An 18,194-nucleotide genomic window follows, 5' to 3' on the forward strand; every position below is an offset into this window, starting at 1 on the left:
GTCTACTAACAGGTTCCGGTACAACATAATCATACTTCTAGTAACTTAAACCAAATGTGCATAAATAATTATATAAACATAAAGAACCAAAATAAAGAAGTAAAATAATAACAAATACTTATTATGGCAGCCAAATATGGAGAGCCATTTCTTCCTTAACCACTTAACACCCATAATACTTTGTTGTACATCAAATAGTGAAAATGAAAGATCTGCAAGCTAACAGCGCGTAGTGTTGCAATATGCCTTGAGGTCTGAGAAGGGCACTGTCCCCAGCACGTGACTAAAATATATTCTGTTGTGGATCTGTAATAGGTCTTTAAACTGTAAAAATCTCTACCAGACACAATGTGTTTTTGTAAAGAGGATGTTGTTCTCACGTGTCCCCTGTTCTGTTCCTGTCAGCTCAATGTCAACCCTGTTACCATTGTCATCAAATTAATTCAACGAATGAGAGGTATAAGAGCTACAAGCTTTAGTGTTATTGGTAGAACATTGTATGATTGTGAACGTACAGTAACCCATGTCATAGTAATAAAGAGAAGTATGCTGTTATTATACCGGTGGTTATTATATTAAAATATGTCTTATTAGTTTTTCACCCGTTCTGTCCTTTTTTTACTCCTCTTACCAAAGTTGAATAAAGGCTAGTTATGCGACAAATAGTATATGATATGATAGATTAGTAACTTTAATTGATAGGTATGATAGATTAGTAACTAAAAAATGTTGTCGTTGTTTTTTGCAGCCTGTGCAGTAAGGCCATGGGCAAGACAGGAAGTAAAGTCTTCAGAGAAACGTCAGTCGATGGAGTCCAAGCACAGGTAGTATGCACTTTATGAACACTTACACTTTATGAACTTTGTGTGTGTGTGTGTGGGTGTGTGTGTGCATGCGTGCGTGCGTGTGTGCGCGTGAGAGAGTGTTTATTTGTGTACAGTCAGTGTCAGTGTGCTGGTGTGTGTTGGTGTTTGCCTTAGTGCTCTACCATGTCCTGACACCACTGAAAAGGGCCAGCTGCTGTGTTCCATGGCTATCATGGACTTACACAACCAGGATCAGCCCCAGGCTGCTTTCACACGTTATTTTGCCCATGTCACATCATTAGACCCATCCATCAATGACCTTACTTAGCCCGGGGCACATCACATCATGGCCACCATTCCTAGACCCATGAGTAAGCTAAATGACGGTGCTAATAGAGGAGTGTACTGTACGCCAGGTAATGAGCATACTGGAACAAATGGCAACAATTTTAGCAGTGTTAATGTTGTTGCCCTTCATTAAATCTTGAAAATGCAGAACGAAAATATTTCAAAGCTCTGGCAGTACATCCTTTTTTCCTCTTGCTACCTCTCATTGATAAAAGCATTGACAGTAAACCTATTTGCTACGTTTTCCAATGCCATGGTTGTATTGACAGTCAATACTGCAACAAGCAAGAACCCAACCATATCAGAATGTGATGTCAGAATCACTGGTTTACATATCTGAAGAAGTGGGTGAATTAAAAAGCACGTCAAAGAGAACATAAAAAGAGCAAGATATCTACAAGTACAAATATAAACATACACACATAGCAAGACCAGCAGATACAGTATGTAGCCTACCTAGGTTAAGCATATGGTGCGAAATTCGTAAAACATTGTTAGGTCCACATTGCGGCAGGTAGCCTTTGTATGTGCATAATTAGACATAAGGTGCAAAAAACGAACTTTACAAGTAAAAAAAAACATCCATATTGCAGGTAAAAATTTTCCAGTTGACAGGCCAGCCTGGTGATAGGCAGAGATCAGACATAGTTCAGTGCATAAAGCAGTCCTGTGACTAGCTATAAAACGCATCCCCATGAATGCAAACCTAAATGGCTATAGCACTAGATAGAACTGAGAGATGGGAGGCGAGAATTAATTTGAGTGAGCCGTGGCCTCTGTCAACATTTAAAAATCACATTCTTCTGTGCAGTAAGCATCCAGATTGACCTCTGCATGATGGACTTCACATACATTTGGTTGTCAATAGCTATAGCAGTGAATAGCGATGGACACAAATTGCGGCCCATACATTGCAGTCTGTCAGCATTGTCAAGCAGCATTGAAAATCCCTAGCCATAAACACGTGACTGAAGACTGAAAAAATACATAGAAACACAACGGGAGGTTGTGTATTTCCGGTTGTGGAGTAGAGAATTTGAAGACTGCAGTGTATGAACACTGCCGATAATATGCACAGATAATATTATTATCTGTCAATATGTAAATCCACTTGAGCCTCTAAAACGAACCCTTACAGGTCCATTTGGGTCCATTTTTAAGGAGGGGATTAACACACAATTAGCACTGATGATTTTGCTGTGTACTGTACTGTACTGTACTGTACTGTACTGTACTGTACTGTACGTTGGGGCTAAATTGGCCAATAACCCCACCGCCCGCTCAACAATAACAACATCCCGCCATTTCTTGTGTTGACTGAGAGTGTGCCACCTTTGTCAGCTTAGGTGACTGAGTGTCGGGGAATCAACAGGCATAACTGGACTGAAGTGAATTGATTTGCAGGGATTAAGTAGAGATTAAGATTTTCCCCTCCCACTCAGCTTGGGCTTTGGTGGAGTAAATCTGGGGATTATGATGTCACAGGCTTGTGGCTGCAGGAGAGGAAATTGAATTGTAAGAGACTTGCGCTGATGGGGCCTGGGATTATGGTGGCTGTCAGTGAGGAATCAGGGGAGTCCATGTCTGCACCGTTCTCCTGGCCAGGGACACCATCATGATAGACCTTCAAGTGCCCAGACATGGGATTTGCCTCCACCTGATTTGGAACGGGTAGTCATCATGTTTATTCAGTGATAGGAAAAGCATTGTTCATTGGCTTATTAGCAGTCCAGTCCACCCTCCTCTTACCTGTCAAACTGCTGTCATCAGGTGGTAAGTAGACATACCGAGCAGGTAATGGGGTACGTGTGGATTTCTAACAGACAGAAGTGATGTCTGCTCTGATGCTGTCGGGAGAGTCAATTGTTTTACATGATTGTCTTACACTATAGTGTCCTATTTGGTGCGCCTATTGTTAACCTGTATGTGCGCTGTGTACTTATGTGCCTTGTGTGTGTGTGTGTGTGTGTGTGTGTGTGTGTGTGTGTGTGTGTGTGTGTGTGTGTGTGTGTGTGTGTGTGTGTGTGTGTGTGTGTGTGTGTGTGTGTGTATGTGTGTGAGTTTTTCATTGTTTCTGTTTGCATTTGCATGCCTGTGTCTGTCTATCTGTGTGTACATGTGTAAGCACATGTGTCTGTCTGTGTGTGTGTGTGTGTGTGTGTGTGTGTGTGTGTGTGTGTGTGTGTGTGTGTGTGTGTGTGTGTGTGTGTGTGTGTGTGTGTGTGTGTGTGTGTGTGTGTGTGTGTGTGTGTGTGTGTGTGTGTGTGTGTGTGTGTGTATGTATGTTTGTGTGTGTGTGTGTGTGTGTGTGTGTGTGTATCTTTGAATGTGTATGCCTGTATGCCTGTATGCCTGCGTGCGTGGGTGTGTGACTGTCTTTATATTCCAGCCAGCTCCTGCTGTGGCTGCTCCTGCTGCTGAAACTGAAGGTCTCACTAAAACCAAGGAGATGAAGGTGAAGTGGACCCAGCTGGGCCTGGTGTTTTTCCTGTTGCTGTCTCTGGTCATGACAGGCTGCTTCCTCTGGCAGTACCAGCTGCCCAAGTTATTGGCAGGTATGCACACATTATAATAAGCACAATTATTTGAATTGCCCGGTATGTTTACACATACAAGGAATGTGTCTCGTGAGGTTGGGGCAGTCAGTATGAAGCAGTATTTCTGCTCATCATTCTATTTTGAGTAAATACAGTACGGCTACTATGTTTCTGCTTCAATGTGCTGCCCCAAAAATGCTAAATATTCTGGTGGGGTTTTCTCTCTCTCCTGAACACTGCACATGTGCGGGATGGCCCACTACAGCTATGGCCACATAGCTTGAAACTATATACAATATGCAATATACAATGTACATTTACTGAAGAGGCTAGTATAGCATCATAGGTGAATAAATACATATATTAAATATTGATTTTAGAAACGTATTTTACATAAACATTACTGATGAGGCATCAAACACATTGGTACGAACAAAATGGACCCTTCTCTAAGCCCCACCCTCTCCACTCTGTGACTGACTGGTGGTGCGAAGTTAGTCACACCCAGGCCTGGCAAACTCTGCTTCTCACCCATTGACTTGCATGTTAAACTAGAAAAAGTGCTCCTCGGAGCACAGGTCTCCGCCAGATCAGGTAGGTTATTCTGGCCTTCTGGTGGCGCTATAATAGGCTTATGTGAAAAGGGTGCCATTTATTCTTAGGTCTTTCACGGCAATCGGACACTGCATTCATGTTTTGAGGCATTTTGATCCAAAAATGTGTTTTGCTAAATTAGACCTGCTGGTGGCGCTATAACAGGCCAATGTGAAAAGGGTGGCATTTCTTCCTCGGGCTAGTGGGAATGTGCGTGTGAAATTCCACGGAAATCGCAAGCTGCGTGCATAGTTTGAGGCTTTTTGTTCAAAACGGACCAATCCTGCAAACTTTGGTAGCCAAACCATAGGCAATGAGGATGGAATATGGGAAATCGGACAGATCCGTGTTGATCACATGACTATAGAGATACTGTGTACCGATTTGCATGACGTTTGGATAAAATCTGTAGGAGTAATGTAAAATAATGGGTTTTGCACTAATCGGCCTCCTGGTGGCGCTATAACAGGCCCATGTGAAAAAATTGGGGCAGAGGTTCTGAATTGTCATCCAGGGAGTGTGTGTGCACAGTTTGGGAGCGAACGGGCCAACGGTGCCAGAGATTAGCTGGTAACACACAGACAGGACGGACGGACGGACACACACACGGACACACACACACACGGACGGACGGACGGGGTGGAAAACATACTCTCTCGACATGCCTTTCGGCCTGGCGGAGACAATGACTGCTTTCCCCTTATAAGTAATCGATCATTTCAGGATGAAGAGTTTTAAAATCTCTTCTAAGTCAACAAGGCCTGCAGTAGGCTATATGCACTGGAAAAATGTGCATGACATTATTTCAATAAACTAAAAACACATTTTAGAGGGAGTAATAGCCATGGATACACGACGGTCGACTGTCTTGTAGATCTGCTTCTTTCAAAAAAAAATTGAATATTTTTTAAACATTTTAACAACACAATTCTTGTATGGGGGTCCCTGGCAGAACATATTCTCAGTCTCAAGATTTCACGAAGACTGTCTCAGGTGAGAATGGAATCCAATTACTGGGGTTCTTTCTGCTCAGGAGTAAGAAATGGATTACTAGTTCTCAGTGTTTACTGGTGTCGCGTGACAAAAATAGCAGATCTACTGCACAAGCTCACAAGACGTCGCATTGCGACACGTTGTGAGTTTGTAGATCTGCTATTTTTGGTGGATAAAGCTAAAAACATGGCACAAGGGTATACGGAGCAGCAGTCTTTGCAGTTTTGTATTGTATTTCCCAACCCCTAAATTTGTTTATTAGTTCATTCCATAATGAGATATGCAAAAAGCATGGTTGGAATCACAATGTTATACTTAGATTTGTACATTTTTCAAGAAACAATACAAACAGGTAGACATTTTATGTTGCCAGTCACATAATCTTACATACAATGAAAAGACAAATGCTGTTCTATAATGGATACATCCTTTCTTTAATTCAAACATTGCACAAGTAGGCCTATAGGTCTCATTCTATTGTTCAAATCTGAAAAGGCACCTTGAATATAGACATTCACAACATCCCTATTTTACTGTTCCCAAAAGAATATTTTCTGAAGTTGGGTGAGCAAGCTAATTGTATCTGTACATGTGTGTATTGTGTATTGTGTACTTGTACTGTATGTAATGTTTTTGCGTATGTGCATATGACCCCCTCTAAAATGAGATGCTGCATCTCAAGGGGCTATCCTTTCAATAAATTCTGACCAATTCTGACCAATATTATTAGCATTCATATTCAGCCTCTGCATCCCACCATGGAAATCCATGGGTCATGATATTAGATCTCCTATGAAGCACTAAGCCTTCTTTTCATATTATGTGATGATGGTAATACTAATGCACATTCGTCACAGCATTCACAGCGTGTCTGGAATGAATCTCACCTTAGTTGCACAATGGCTAAACATAGGCCTACAGTGTTGTGTGGCAGCATGGATCAATAATTAATTTACCCCCTGCCCAGCACATGCATCATGTCATGCATCTTTCAATCTCAGATATAAAGTTGGAATTTCAAACAGTGCTCCACTGCTCCTCATGTCCTCTACGTCTCTTTCTTTCTTTCTTTCTCTCTCCTCCATCCAGATGAAGAGATGGGCCGTAACACCAACTCAGAGAAAATGTGCCCTCGCTTCCCTGAGCCTCTGCCCCTGGAGCATCCCATCCCCATTCTCAAAGAGGCCCTGGAGAAGGTGAGAGCGCTCCGGCTGCAGATCTGTTCCTTTTTCCTTCCCATTCATGTATCCAACAATGGAAGCGGGAAGACGTGGTGATGTATGGGCCTGGCTGGCTGTGATAATCCTTAACGCCAAATGCAGCTCCAGATGACAGGAGGAGATTAGAGAGCCAGTTGATGAGAAAGTACATTTCTGTTTGAGCGACAGCTCCGTTTCCCGTCTGGAGGGATCTCCCAACAGTGTTCACAGTACATCAGCCCACTGGAGCAATAGGAGGAATAGGGTTGCATCAGACATTTTGTGGATGAATATGCATGATGGACGTATAACCAGGGGTCATCGCCATGCTGGCTTGTGGTGGACATTTTTGTCAAAATTCTATCTTTGCCATGGACATGAAAATGTATGGAAAATTATATTACCAGAAAAACACAAACCTTTATAACTCCGAGAGTGCACAAATAACCAAATGGACCCTATGGGCAAATTGGTGCCATTTGTGGACTCTCTCAGTTATGGGGGTCCTTGAAAATAAAATGTGTCATATAGTGTCATAGTAAAAAAACAAATAATCTAAAAATAATAATCTAAAAGGCCAAGTCTAGCCACAGACACATTGATGACCCCTGTGTGTAACACGTTGCCCGTTTTATTTATCTTTAACCTTCTGATGTAAAACATGCTTAGGTTACACCAATCATTTATTTCTGTGGAGAGCGAGGCATCTGTAGGTATGAAATGTGGAGGTGCTCAAGTAATGTACAAATATGTAAATCCACCAATGGTGAGGCATGACTGGAATGGATTGGCATTTTGGCATTTTCTGCTATCGAGTAAGTGTCCTTGCTGCAGTCTTTGCTGCAGAAGCACAAATACTTTGTCATTAATTAACGTTGAGCAATCAAGCAACGCTTTGAGCTTCTAGGCTGCAGTGTATCAGGCCAAATCCATAGTAATGAGATTATTTAGCACGCAAAATAAATTGATTCTGTTGTACAATGTCTTTTGTTATCTCTGCATCATTGAAAACGAGGGACCTGCCGTGGTTAAAGTGGATAAAACGGCTAATTCACTTCATCTATCCATTTATTTTCATTATATAGCCACTATTGAACTGGCTACTGAAAACAACCCCTTTTGCCATACTTCTGTTGTCAGAGATATGAATGAGTGAAGTTAATCTCTACTTACTAAGCTGCTCCAAGTTTTAAGTTTTCAAGCGACCTTTACTTACAAATGATAACCTTTTAGAGCATCTCAGAAGGTCTATTTTAAATCTAAATTTAAAATATAAATGTCTTATATATATAGATCTTATGATTTTTACCTAATATAGTTTTCTTTATGTGATCCATTGAAACCTTTCAGGTGGACATACTACTACGTCAGACCGTAAACCCCACCAGTCTTCCCTCTCTGTCGGCCATTGTGATCTTTAATGACACAGTTCTGTGGACTGGTAACTTTGGGAAGAGGAACGCAAGTGACCCTCTCTCAGGCCCACCGAATGAGTACACAGTTTACAGGTGTGTAACATTACAGTTAAATAGCAGAATAACCTTTATGTTATTCTCTACAACTATGAAGAGTTCTTAACCTCTAGAATCTGCTTCCCTGTGTCTTCCCTCGTTTGTCGGCGCTGCTGCTTTCCTACAATTTAAACAAATAAATATATAAATACACCTTAGATCAATAAAAGGACAACTATCATTACACAGATATATGGTTTGTTGATAGCAATCAGCAGCTCTCATCAAAGAGCAGCTCTTTGATTGTGTGACCATTGAAAGCCTATAGTTTGTTAAGTGACTGAGTAACTAGGTGTAGTACGTTTATAGTTCCAAAATGGGAAAAACATCACACTATATTTATTCTTAAAATATGAAGGAAAAAAAATACAGATAAAAACAACCTTATCTCCATACCTCAGACCTCAACAATTTGGGGCAGAAATCTGATATGGATAAAGGTAGGACATTGAACATGCTGATTATGTCCTTATTATTATTAATAGTATGGCATATAATATATACTGTAGTGCATGCCTTCTGGCTGAGATTTGCGCTCTACTGACCACACCTTTCTAGTTCACTTGTGCTGACTATCATGTCCACGAATATAATAATAATTTTGTTCCCTCTCCTTTTGGCTATTTTTTGTCACTGTACGTTTGCACATAAATTAAATGTATCCATTGCATTTACCTATCCTAAATAGTAACTAGATAGATAGATTCCCAGGTGGTTTCTCTACCCATTTAGCTACAATGGCGTTTTGGGGACATAAGTTATTTTCAAATTCTTATGGGACTTTTGGCTTTTGGGGTTCCTGGGTGGTTGCCTAAACCTTTGCCAAGCAGCTCTGTCATTTTCCCTGCCCAATGGACCCTTCGCTAAACCCCACCCCAAAAGCGATTGTCCAATGCCAGCTTAGCAACCGTTGTTAGCCTGGCACAGGTCTGGCAAGCTTTCGTCACCTGTCATAGTCAATGTTATTTCACCTGCACACACACAATCATTTGCAACATAATAGCAAGAACAGGAATACCACGATAACGCAATGGTGACTATGAACCAGCAACAGATTCCACGTACCCAAAACCATTGGAGGGTTCTTTTCCCAAGCTGAAATCTGCGCTTATACTGCAAGGCTGCATGGCTGTGTTGTTGAAGACATTAACATGCATGGGTGAGAAGCAGAGTTTGCCAGGCCTGGGTCGCACCAGCAGTCACAGAGTGGGGTGGGTGGGGCTTAGCGAAGGGTCCATTCGTCACTATAGGACTACTATGTGTGAGAACCCCATAGCTAGCGAGTCAGATTACCAGTGCTGTTGCTTAGGTTTCCACTGTTCACTCCACAGACAGAACATGTAAAACAATGTTTGCACATGCAACTACAAGTTATAGCTATTCTCCATACTCCACATGATGAGTAAACAGACCCTGTCTAAAATCATATTCTTGATCACTGCTCTATTAATGTTGGTGGTTGCTTGCTTTTGGAAACATTTCCCATTCATTTCCTTATGTCTTTCAGAATTGCTAGCCTCTCAAAAATCTTCCCAACACTGATGCTGTACAGATTGTGGGAGGATGGTAAGATAGGGTCCCTGGACGACCCTTTGGAGAAGTACGTTGAAAACTTCACTATTAAAAACCCACTGGGAAGGAGGCGAGACGCAGAGCTAAAGTACGTAACGGACGGACTGATCTTTCTGGACAGTGGCGAGGCTCCAGTCCGCTCCTCCTCTGTCACCCTGCGGAGGATGGCCAGCCAGCTCTCAGGTACTGTAGCTAGCTTCACCAGTTGCCAATGAGAAGCCTAGTCGTTATTAGATGCACCAATAAACGTCTTAGTAGGCAACATTACAGATCTTAGAAAGTGCTGGGCTACTAGTCATTGCGGAAGTCATACTTGTTACTACATGCTCCAACTGCTGCCACACTTTGGCTCTATTAGAGAAACTGTTTGGAATAATTAAAATGCCCTCAGTCAGCTGTCAGCAATTGTAACTACCTGATAGACAGATTCAGGATAAATGTATGAAAGGAGACTTCTACTATGACTACAGGGATCCAGCATAAAAGTAAATTAACATTATCCAGCATAAAAGTAAATTAACATTATCCAGCATAAAAGTAAATTTACATTATAGTAGACTATTATAATAAGCAACCTTTTTTTGGTATTCATGCTCCCTATGCACTCAACTCAACCCCCACTTAACACTAGACGTGAAGTCAATGGCAGTTACTGCAGTGAAGCTACTACATTGGTTGTATATGGCGTATCTGGCAGCTCACAAATGGGAATCTATGAATGGGAATCAAGGCAGTGGAGAAAAACAGCATATTTGCCACCAAAACACGATCTGGCAGTCGGCTCACTTTGTCCAAGTTGTTTATCTGAAGAAGCTCCTCTCTGTTACTTGGCACTAAGGACTATATTTTGGAGCAGGCAGATTGGCATGAGGTCAGTGTGACTGTGTAGCAAACAGGTGAATTGACCATTTCTGGCATGGAGTTGAGTGTTTTTCACCACCTGCGTGTGTTTGGTAATTTGAGGACTCGCCTTTCGTCAGTGTGGGAGGAGAGGTGCAGTAGGGGGTGAACTGTTTGTAAATCAGCAGCACACAACTACGCTTTATGCTTGTCTGTTTCCCCTTGGTACTGTATGAATCCATCAAGCTGTAAAATAATAATAATAATAATAATGATAATGATAATGATAATGATGGTAATAATGATATTTTAACATGTTTTGTAGTCATTCTAACTCACACTTGAAAAAGGTTAAATGCTTTTACATGTATCCAACAAATATTAAAGGCATAATTTCCATATTGGTTTCTCCTTCGTAAAATGCTTACTGATTGGACAGTTTATTAGATATAGCCTACTGTTATGTTTGGCTCATGGCAGGACATCATTAAACTACTTATTAATGTGCTTAATGTGCTTGAATACTGTATAATGTGACTAGATCTGCTGTTTTTGAAAAGGTTTGACAAATTTAGAAACAAAGTTCAAACATTTGTGAAATAGGCCATTCATGATGAATACTTTTACTTTGGAATTGTTAATATATTTTTGATGACAAATTTACTCTCGTACTTAATAATTTCTAATACAGGCCTTTTACTTTATTCTCTACTAGTGTTTCTACATTGTTGTATGGCTACATTTACGAGGTAGGGTAAGTGATATTCTTTGGTCAAAACAAAACTTTTTTTGTTAAAAGGTTAAAGTCCTACTACTGTATGTTCTGAGTCCTAGTATTAATTGCTAAAGAGTGTTCGTTCAACAGGGGTCTCCCCCATCACTCCAGCTCTTTAAAAAGAAAATACATTTTCAGGTGGGTTGCAAATTTTCAACCAATCAGGTACCCATGTACCAGCTTAAATGTAATATTGTTCCAGTTCCAATTGTGTCTGCTCATTTCTTTATGTCATCACTTCCACTTGTTTATCCTGTATCTTGTATGAATGCTCTCTCCTGATTGGATGAAATTGGTATCCCGACCTGAAAATGCATTTTCTGTTTATTAAAGAGCTGGAGTGACAGGGACACCCCCATTACTGAACAAACACTCTATAGCAGTGGTTCTCAAAGTGGGGCACAGGGACCTTCAGGGTTCCAAATGGACCCTTACTGATCTGTAACTCTGAGAGTGTACAAATGGAACCAAATGGACACGTTCCATTTCTATACTCTCTGAATTATGGGGGCCCATGAAATAGAAACAAGTTTGAGAACCACTGCTGTTATTTAACACTAATTTTTAACAAAGTAATATCACTTACCCAACCTTTAAGTAAAAAATCTGAGTACAGTACTTCTTCACCACTGCGAGCCAGCTCTTTCTTCTCCCTTTATTTATTCAGGGGAGCCCATTGAGAGCAAGCTCTCTTTTTCAAGGACGCCCTGATAACAGCATCTAAAACAAATGAAATACATACATAATGAAAAACCATAACAAACATTTGAATCAAATTACGATCATCACAGATACAAATAAATATAGCGTTACATGAAACAGGTGCAGTTACTATGCAATGTGTCCTCAAGAAGTACCCTAAATGTTTCTTTTTAGACCAATCGCTCCAGTTTCAGAGAGTCCTGAAGCTCACCACTTCTCCAGTCCGGAAAATACAAAGTCTGTTGCCACTGCCATGTCGGTCCAGTTTCCCCCAAATATGCTGAATTGAAACGAGGAACAATTAGGGAGGCAAAAAACTTTTCGTGTCAAGATTTATCAAAGCGTTTGTTCACGGGGCTTCATTCGTTTTATTTTCTGAGCTTTTAATACTGGTGCAATAATCTGTATTCAAAATCAATCTCAGGTCTACCCAGAAGACTCAGGGCCACAAACCTGCTATGGAAAGGAAAAACACAATCTGCAATCAGTCTACTGCAAGATGATGTCTTAGTCGCAGACCCGGGCACAAAGTAAGATTTCTATTGTCACTATCGGGCAGAAACCTTGTATCTCCATATATTAACTTTTTTATGATTTTCATTTTTTTCAACAATTAATGCCCTGCTTTGTCACCCAAGGCTGTCACACAAAATCAGCAAAAATATACAACATAATATATAAGATATACAAGATCTGATATTTTTGCTATTATTGAAAAAAAATCTAAGTGAAAGTGGTTAAGTCTGTCTATGGATTTTTACATATATTTCCCGAGTATTAGCAATTGTGACCACATAATTACATCGGACCCATTGGAACACAGGTATTTTTTCCCATTTCCTGAAAAGTAACAGTTTTGGACATACAAGATTTTCACCCAAAAGCGACGATATGTTTTGATGATTTCAGTGTATCACAATTACCACAATTTTTTTATTGTGTGAACATGTATGGGAAAAATATACGTATGTGACCACTCCATAAGCTTTCAAAAACAGTCAGTACTGTCTCTTTGTCAGGTATAGCCATCTGGTTTATGGAGTTACAGTTTGAGCACCAAAGTATCATATGACAACGCTTCCATTTCTGATCCATTGTTATATCAATTACCGTGAAATTGTGTCGCATTTAATCTCTGTCACTCCATCTCTCTTTCAATGCTAGGTGTCACTACAGCAACCTGGCCTTTTCCCTGCTCGCTCATGTGTTGGCTGAGAGAGTGATCAGGGTTGATTACCAGCGCTGGATCACAGACAACATCCTGGACCGTCTGGGCATGGAGGATAGTGGGTTTGACATTACCCCAGGGCTCCAAAGCCAGATGGCAGTGGGAGTGTACTCTAGCGGGCAGCCTGCTCCTCTCTATGACCTGGGCTGGTACCGGCCTTCTGGTCAGATGTTCTCAACAGCGGCAGACCTTGCCAAGCTGGCCATGATGCTCCTGGGCGCCTACCACCGCAAGCTCCTGGAGCCGGACACGCTCAAGATCATGCTGACCCCGCTCTTCAGGTGCGACAAGGATTACTTTGCCAACCGCACAGGGACGCCGTGGGAGGTGAACGAGCAGCTGGGTTACGAGGTTGTGCGCAAGGATGGCGATCTGGACGGCTACTCCGCCACCTTCTCGCTGGTGCCCCGGCTGAAGCTGGGGCTGGTGGTTCTCATGGCGGGCAGTAGGTCGCAGAGCCAAGATGTGATCGCCAAGGCCTATGGTCACATCATCCCGGCCATGGAGAGGGCCTTCAGGGAGGCCAAGAAAGTCCTTGTTGCTCCCCCGAAATCAGATCCTTACATTGGCTTTTTCACCTACAGCAACATCACCTTCTATGAGATTAAAGCAGGATCAGACGGTGTTCTGATCATGCAGCAGTTCGGACCACAGATCGAGGAACTGATCCCCGAGCAGTATAGGACAATTAAACTCAACTACCTGGTGGAGAGAGTGTTCAGGGTGGTGTTTGAGAAGGAGTACCCCTGTGTGTTACGGGTCAGCACCGCTTCTGTTTCCCTGGAGGCCCAGGATGGCCAACTGTTTAACTTTTATGTGTTTGACAAGCGGGGTGTGTCCCCTGGTTTTGACGCACCGGGACTGAATACATATAATGTAGTTAGAATAGCCCGAAGGCCCTCCTTCTCGAGCTGAACTTCTGTATAAAGCCTGCCTTTAAACAGCCAAGAAATACACTGTGTGTCTCTTTGGGACATGTACAGTAAAATGACTTTAATGAATAAGAAGGATAAAACAGAAAATATTGGAGGACATGCCAGATGCAATGTATTGCATAATGAAGACCACCGGCAGGAAATGCATTCTGTTTGCTCATTTGTGTAATCTTGTGTACTATCAATACAGTACATAGATTGATTTAATTGTTAAATAATATGCTGTTTATAATAATAATTTTCATACTGATCTTCATTGACCTTTGTCATGCATGTCTTTACTGTTAAGTTATTCACAATATTGTGGCAAAGTGCTTGTCTTTCCCCAGCCTTTATATTCACAACTCTTACAGTAGGTTACCTTGTCAGACCTGTCCTGGAGCTCGTCCTTTAGGGTGGGAGAAAACAGACAAAAAATGACTTCTCTATTGCTACAGTATGTTGCAGTAAAGTAGGTGATCATTTTCATATATTTTGTTAATTAAGTGTCAAACTATGATTTCACCTTAGCTTATTTATCTGGCCTGGGATATTTGTTGTACACACGGTAAAGAAACAACATGGTTAGTTGTGTTTGTGTCACTGACTGGTGGCCCCAGATATCCCCAAGTGTTCACGCCAAAACATGAATAAAGTCTGTTTTTTTTTTAAATAGTGATGTCACATGGTTCTAGTCCAATGACAGCAATGATGCATGTACCAGTATGTGCTTTGGGTTGTCCAACAGGAGAGGATTAGACACTGTTCACAGTACCAGACTAACATATTTAGTGAACTTCGTCAATAGCAAAAAGCCTAGTTTTACTTGAATGTATGCCTTCATCCAGTTCCTTGTGTCTAAAATGTTGGTGATTTTGGAGTACTAGAGGTTCAGGCCGCTATGCAGCCCTCACACCTACAGTATACGTCGTGCCGCCGATCCAACCAATATGTCTAAGTCATAGTGTCAGGGGCAGTGCCAGCTTAAGGGCTTTAAGTGCTGAAGCACAGGGCACCAACCTTGGGGGGGCACCAAACGGCGTGGAGAAATTGAAGACAGAACTATCGCAGAAAAGCGTTATAACAAGTATATACCGTACATGTAATGCACAAGATGGGTACCATCTTTCAAACATGAAAGTAACAAGAAACAAAGTTCAGATTTGAACAAAATTTGAAATAAATTTATAATAGCAAATTTAGATTTTATGTTATGCAAAATCACAGGCTTTATTATGGCAGTCATGGGGAATAATGAGCTTGTCTGTCAACAACACAAACAAAAGGCAATGCCTTGCAAAGCTCACATTAATACTATACATTCAAGTCAAGTCACTCAGGCTAATCAGCAGTGTTGCATTGGTGAATTGGAAAGTGGTTGCACTCTGTTTTAATGACATCGTGCACGTCGCTTAACACCTACACTACAGGCCACACAATGGACAATTTAATTTGTTAATTCATGCTGGTGTGACAACCGGCGGTCGGGAGCCTTTGTTAACTTTGTTGAGGTGTGAATTTAAAGTTGTTTTAAATCTATGCATGTGCATGCGCGTGCAGTGCTCCTGTTCAAAAAGGTTGTTGCACGGCGTGTTAGGCCGTCCCATGACCAATGCAACCCTGCTTATCAGACAAAACACAGATGTTAAAATAAATGTTGCTTGTCCAACAAGGAATTCAGACAATTACTGTAAGAACCAAAGTACACTTATAGCCTACATATACACTTCTGGGATACATTCCTTCTGTAGATCAGATATGCTCATCTTACATAATAGTTTTAATAATAAAAAGTATTATAAGTATTACGAATATAAGTATTAAGAATAAAGTAATAATAGTACTATACAGAACATAGAATGAGCAAGCACTGCCTACAAGTATCACACAGGAATAATACGCCAAATGACTCAGTTTGTTGTTCAACTGCCACCACCTCATACAATGATAATTACATGTAATAATTATAATGTGTGCTAGGCCTCATCTGCTTATTAGCTTATTTATAATGCAACAACTAAATTAGTGATTCGTGGTTTAAAACGAAGAGGTTATGGAGGCAGGCTCTTCGCATGTACATGTGATGGTTGTAGCGTCTAGGCTCAAAGACATGCTAGGAGAGAGCAGAGGAATGAATGCGTTGGAGTCTTTACCCGTGACCTGGGCTCTGGTACTCTGGCCAGAGTGGCCCAGCATAATCTTGGGGAAGGGTGGCTTGTTTTTAGCCGTGTTGCTGTGTTCCCTGTGGGAGCACACAAGTTCACGGAAGCACTCCCGGAAACGTGTGGAGAGCAAGCTATAGATGATGGGGTTGACGGCAGAGCTGAGGTAGAAGAGCACACCGGACAGGATGTGGACACACTGATAGATGGAGTGCATCAGGTCTGTCCACTGGCTGATGGAACTCCACAGGAGGCGCGAAATGTGGAAGGGTGCCCAGCAGACCCCGAACACAGTCACCACAATGGCTGGGAAGAATGAGAGGAAAGGAAGGAAGGAAGGAAGGAAGGAAGGAAGGAAGGAAGAACAAATTTGAGGATGTGCTGTATGCTGTGTATACACACACTACTTTTTAATTTATCAAGTTCCCTACTTTCACACCAATGTGTACTGTCACAAACTAAACATTACAAATAGATTTAATTATGAATGCATGCAGTGCTAAAAATCCCTTGAGGGAAGGTCTTGACTAAATGGCAAATCATGTTGATCATACATAAGTATAAAAGACTCACAGAGCATCTTGGTGACTTGTCTCCTGCGCCCATGCTCCACATGAATATTAAACCTGGTGCTGGAGCTGCAGTTCTTTCCCAAGATCCCGCTTGGCTGCCGGCTCTCTCTTCTCAGGTGCACGCCCATCACCAGGTACAGTATGCTGATCACCATCATGGGTATGAAATAGAAGAAGACTGTGGTGATCTGAATGACCAAGTTGTACACCCACACAGGTTTCACCACGGAACACACGGCTGACTCATCCATTATCTCTGGCAGGTAAAAGATGCCATGCAGCGAGGTGTTGGGGACAGCACAGACCATGGACGCCACCCACACGGCGCTGATGACCCGTTTGGCGTGCTGGTTGGTGGAGAGGTAGCGGGTCTTCAGCGGGTGCACCACGGCCATGTACCGCTCCACGCTCAGGGCTGTGACGTTGAGGATGGAGGCGAAGCAGACCGTCTCAAAGAGGAAGGTCTTGAAGTAGCAGCCTCCCTCGCCAAAGGGGAACGGGTAGTTCTGCCACAGCTCAAAGATCTCCAGCGGCATCCCGAAAAGCAGCACTAAGAGGTCAGACACAGCCAGGCTCACCAGGTACAAGTTGGTGGGATTGCGCATCTTCTTGTGCTTGGCTATCACTGCACACGTCAGCACATTTCCAGACAAGCCAGTGAGGAAGATGAGCAGGTAAATGAGTGTCACGGGGAGGAAGAAGGGAGACCGCTTGGGACCCAGTGCTTGAAAGAGGAGGTCCTCAATCGATTGGTCATTGGTGTAATTGCCTGTGGTGTTTAGAGACACCATGGTGTTGTTGTGGAATGTTTCATGTGAGGTTGAGATGTTTGATAAGGAGTTCTGTAGGAGGGAATCCATGTTAAGGGCAGAAACTTTTTCCCTGGAGAGTGCAACAGTGACTGGAGATCAAAACATCTTGCAACTATTTCTGAATGCTTTCATTCAACATTGAAGACCTGTGAAGAGGAGGGGTGAGAAAAAGGCAGAACATATTGCTTGGTTTTCACTTTCCAAAAGTGAATGAAGAAAAACATATATTTTTATAATAGCATACTAAGCGACCAAGAAATGTCATGGCACTATCGAATTGTGCATGTTAATTATAGGCTATAGCCAACATGCACACATTCTTACAAATGTGCGCCACAACACCACCATGGCTAGTTTAATTAAAATGCAAATTGGTTTAAGCCTAATTAAAACAGCACACTGCTTCACACATGTCAGCAACTGTAAGAACATTTCCTAAACTTATAGCACAAGTCAAAGGTCATAAATGTTAACTTTCTCTAAAGTCAATAGCATCACATAAATTCTGAAGTAGCCTGAGCATTTGGAGAAAAAAAGTATGGACGATTGCTTTCAGTTAAATATCATAATGAACATGATTGATTTTGATTATCAAACTCTGGTTGAGAAGCTTCTTAATCTTAACCACT

At 41.8% G+C, this 18,194-nt stretch overlaps 2 protein-coding genes across 2 annotated transcripts; one reads left to right on the top strand and one right to left on the bottom strand.

Moving 5' to 3' along the window:
- Positions 1-764: 764 nt before the first annotated feature.
- lactbl1b (lactamase, beta-like 1b) lies at positions 765-14,020 on the top strand (the record flags this gene model as incomplete). Its single annotated transcript, XM_084062145.1, has 7 exons — positions 765-824; positions 3,544-3,709; positions 6,368-6,474; positions 7,828-7,985; positions 9,496-9,743; positions 12,302-12,407; positions 13,042-14,020. 7 exons carry the CDS (start codon positions 765-767, stop codon positions 14,018-14,020), a joined length of 1,824 nt encoding a protein of 607 aa, XP_083918271.1.
- Positions 14,021-16,056: 2,036 nt separating this feature from the next.
- nmur3 (neuromedin U receptor 3) lies at positions 16,057-17,613 on the bottom strand (the record flags this gene model as incomplete). The annotated part of the gene is made up of 2 exons (XM_084061792.1): positions 16,057-16,487; positions 16,755-17,613. 2 exons carry the CDS (start codon positions 17,611-17,613, stop codon positions 16,057-16,059), a joined length of 1,290 nt encoding a protein of 429 aa, XP_083917918.1.
- Positions 17,614-18,194: the final 581 nt, after the last annotated feature.

Source organism: Gymnoscopelus microlampas (genome assembly GCF_963454915.1).
Source record: "Gymnoscopelus microlampas genome assembly, chromosome: 7".
NCBI lineage: Eukaryota > Metazoa > Chordata > Actinopteri > Myctophiformes > Myctophidae > Gymnoscopelus > Gymnoscopelus microlampas.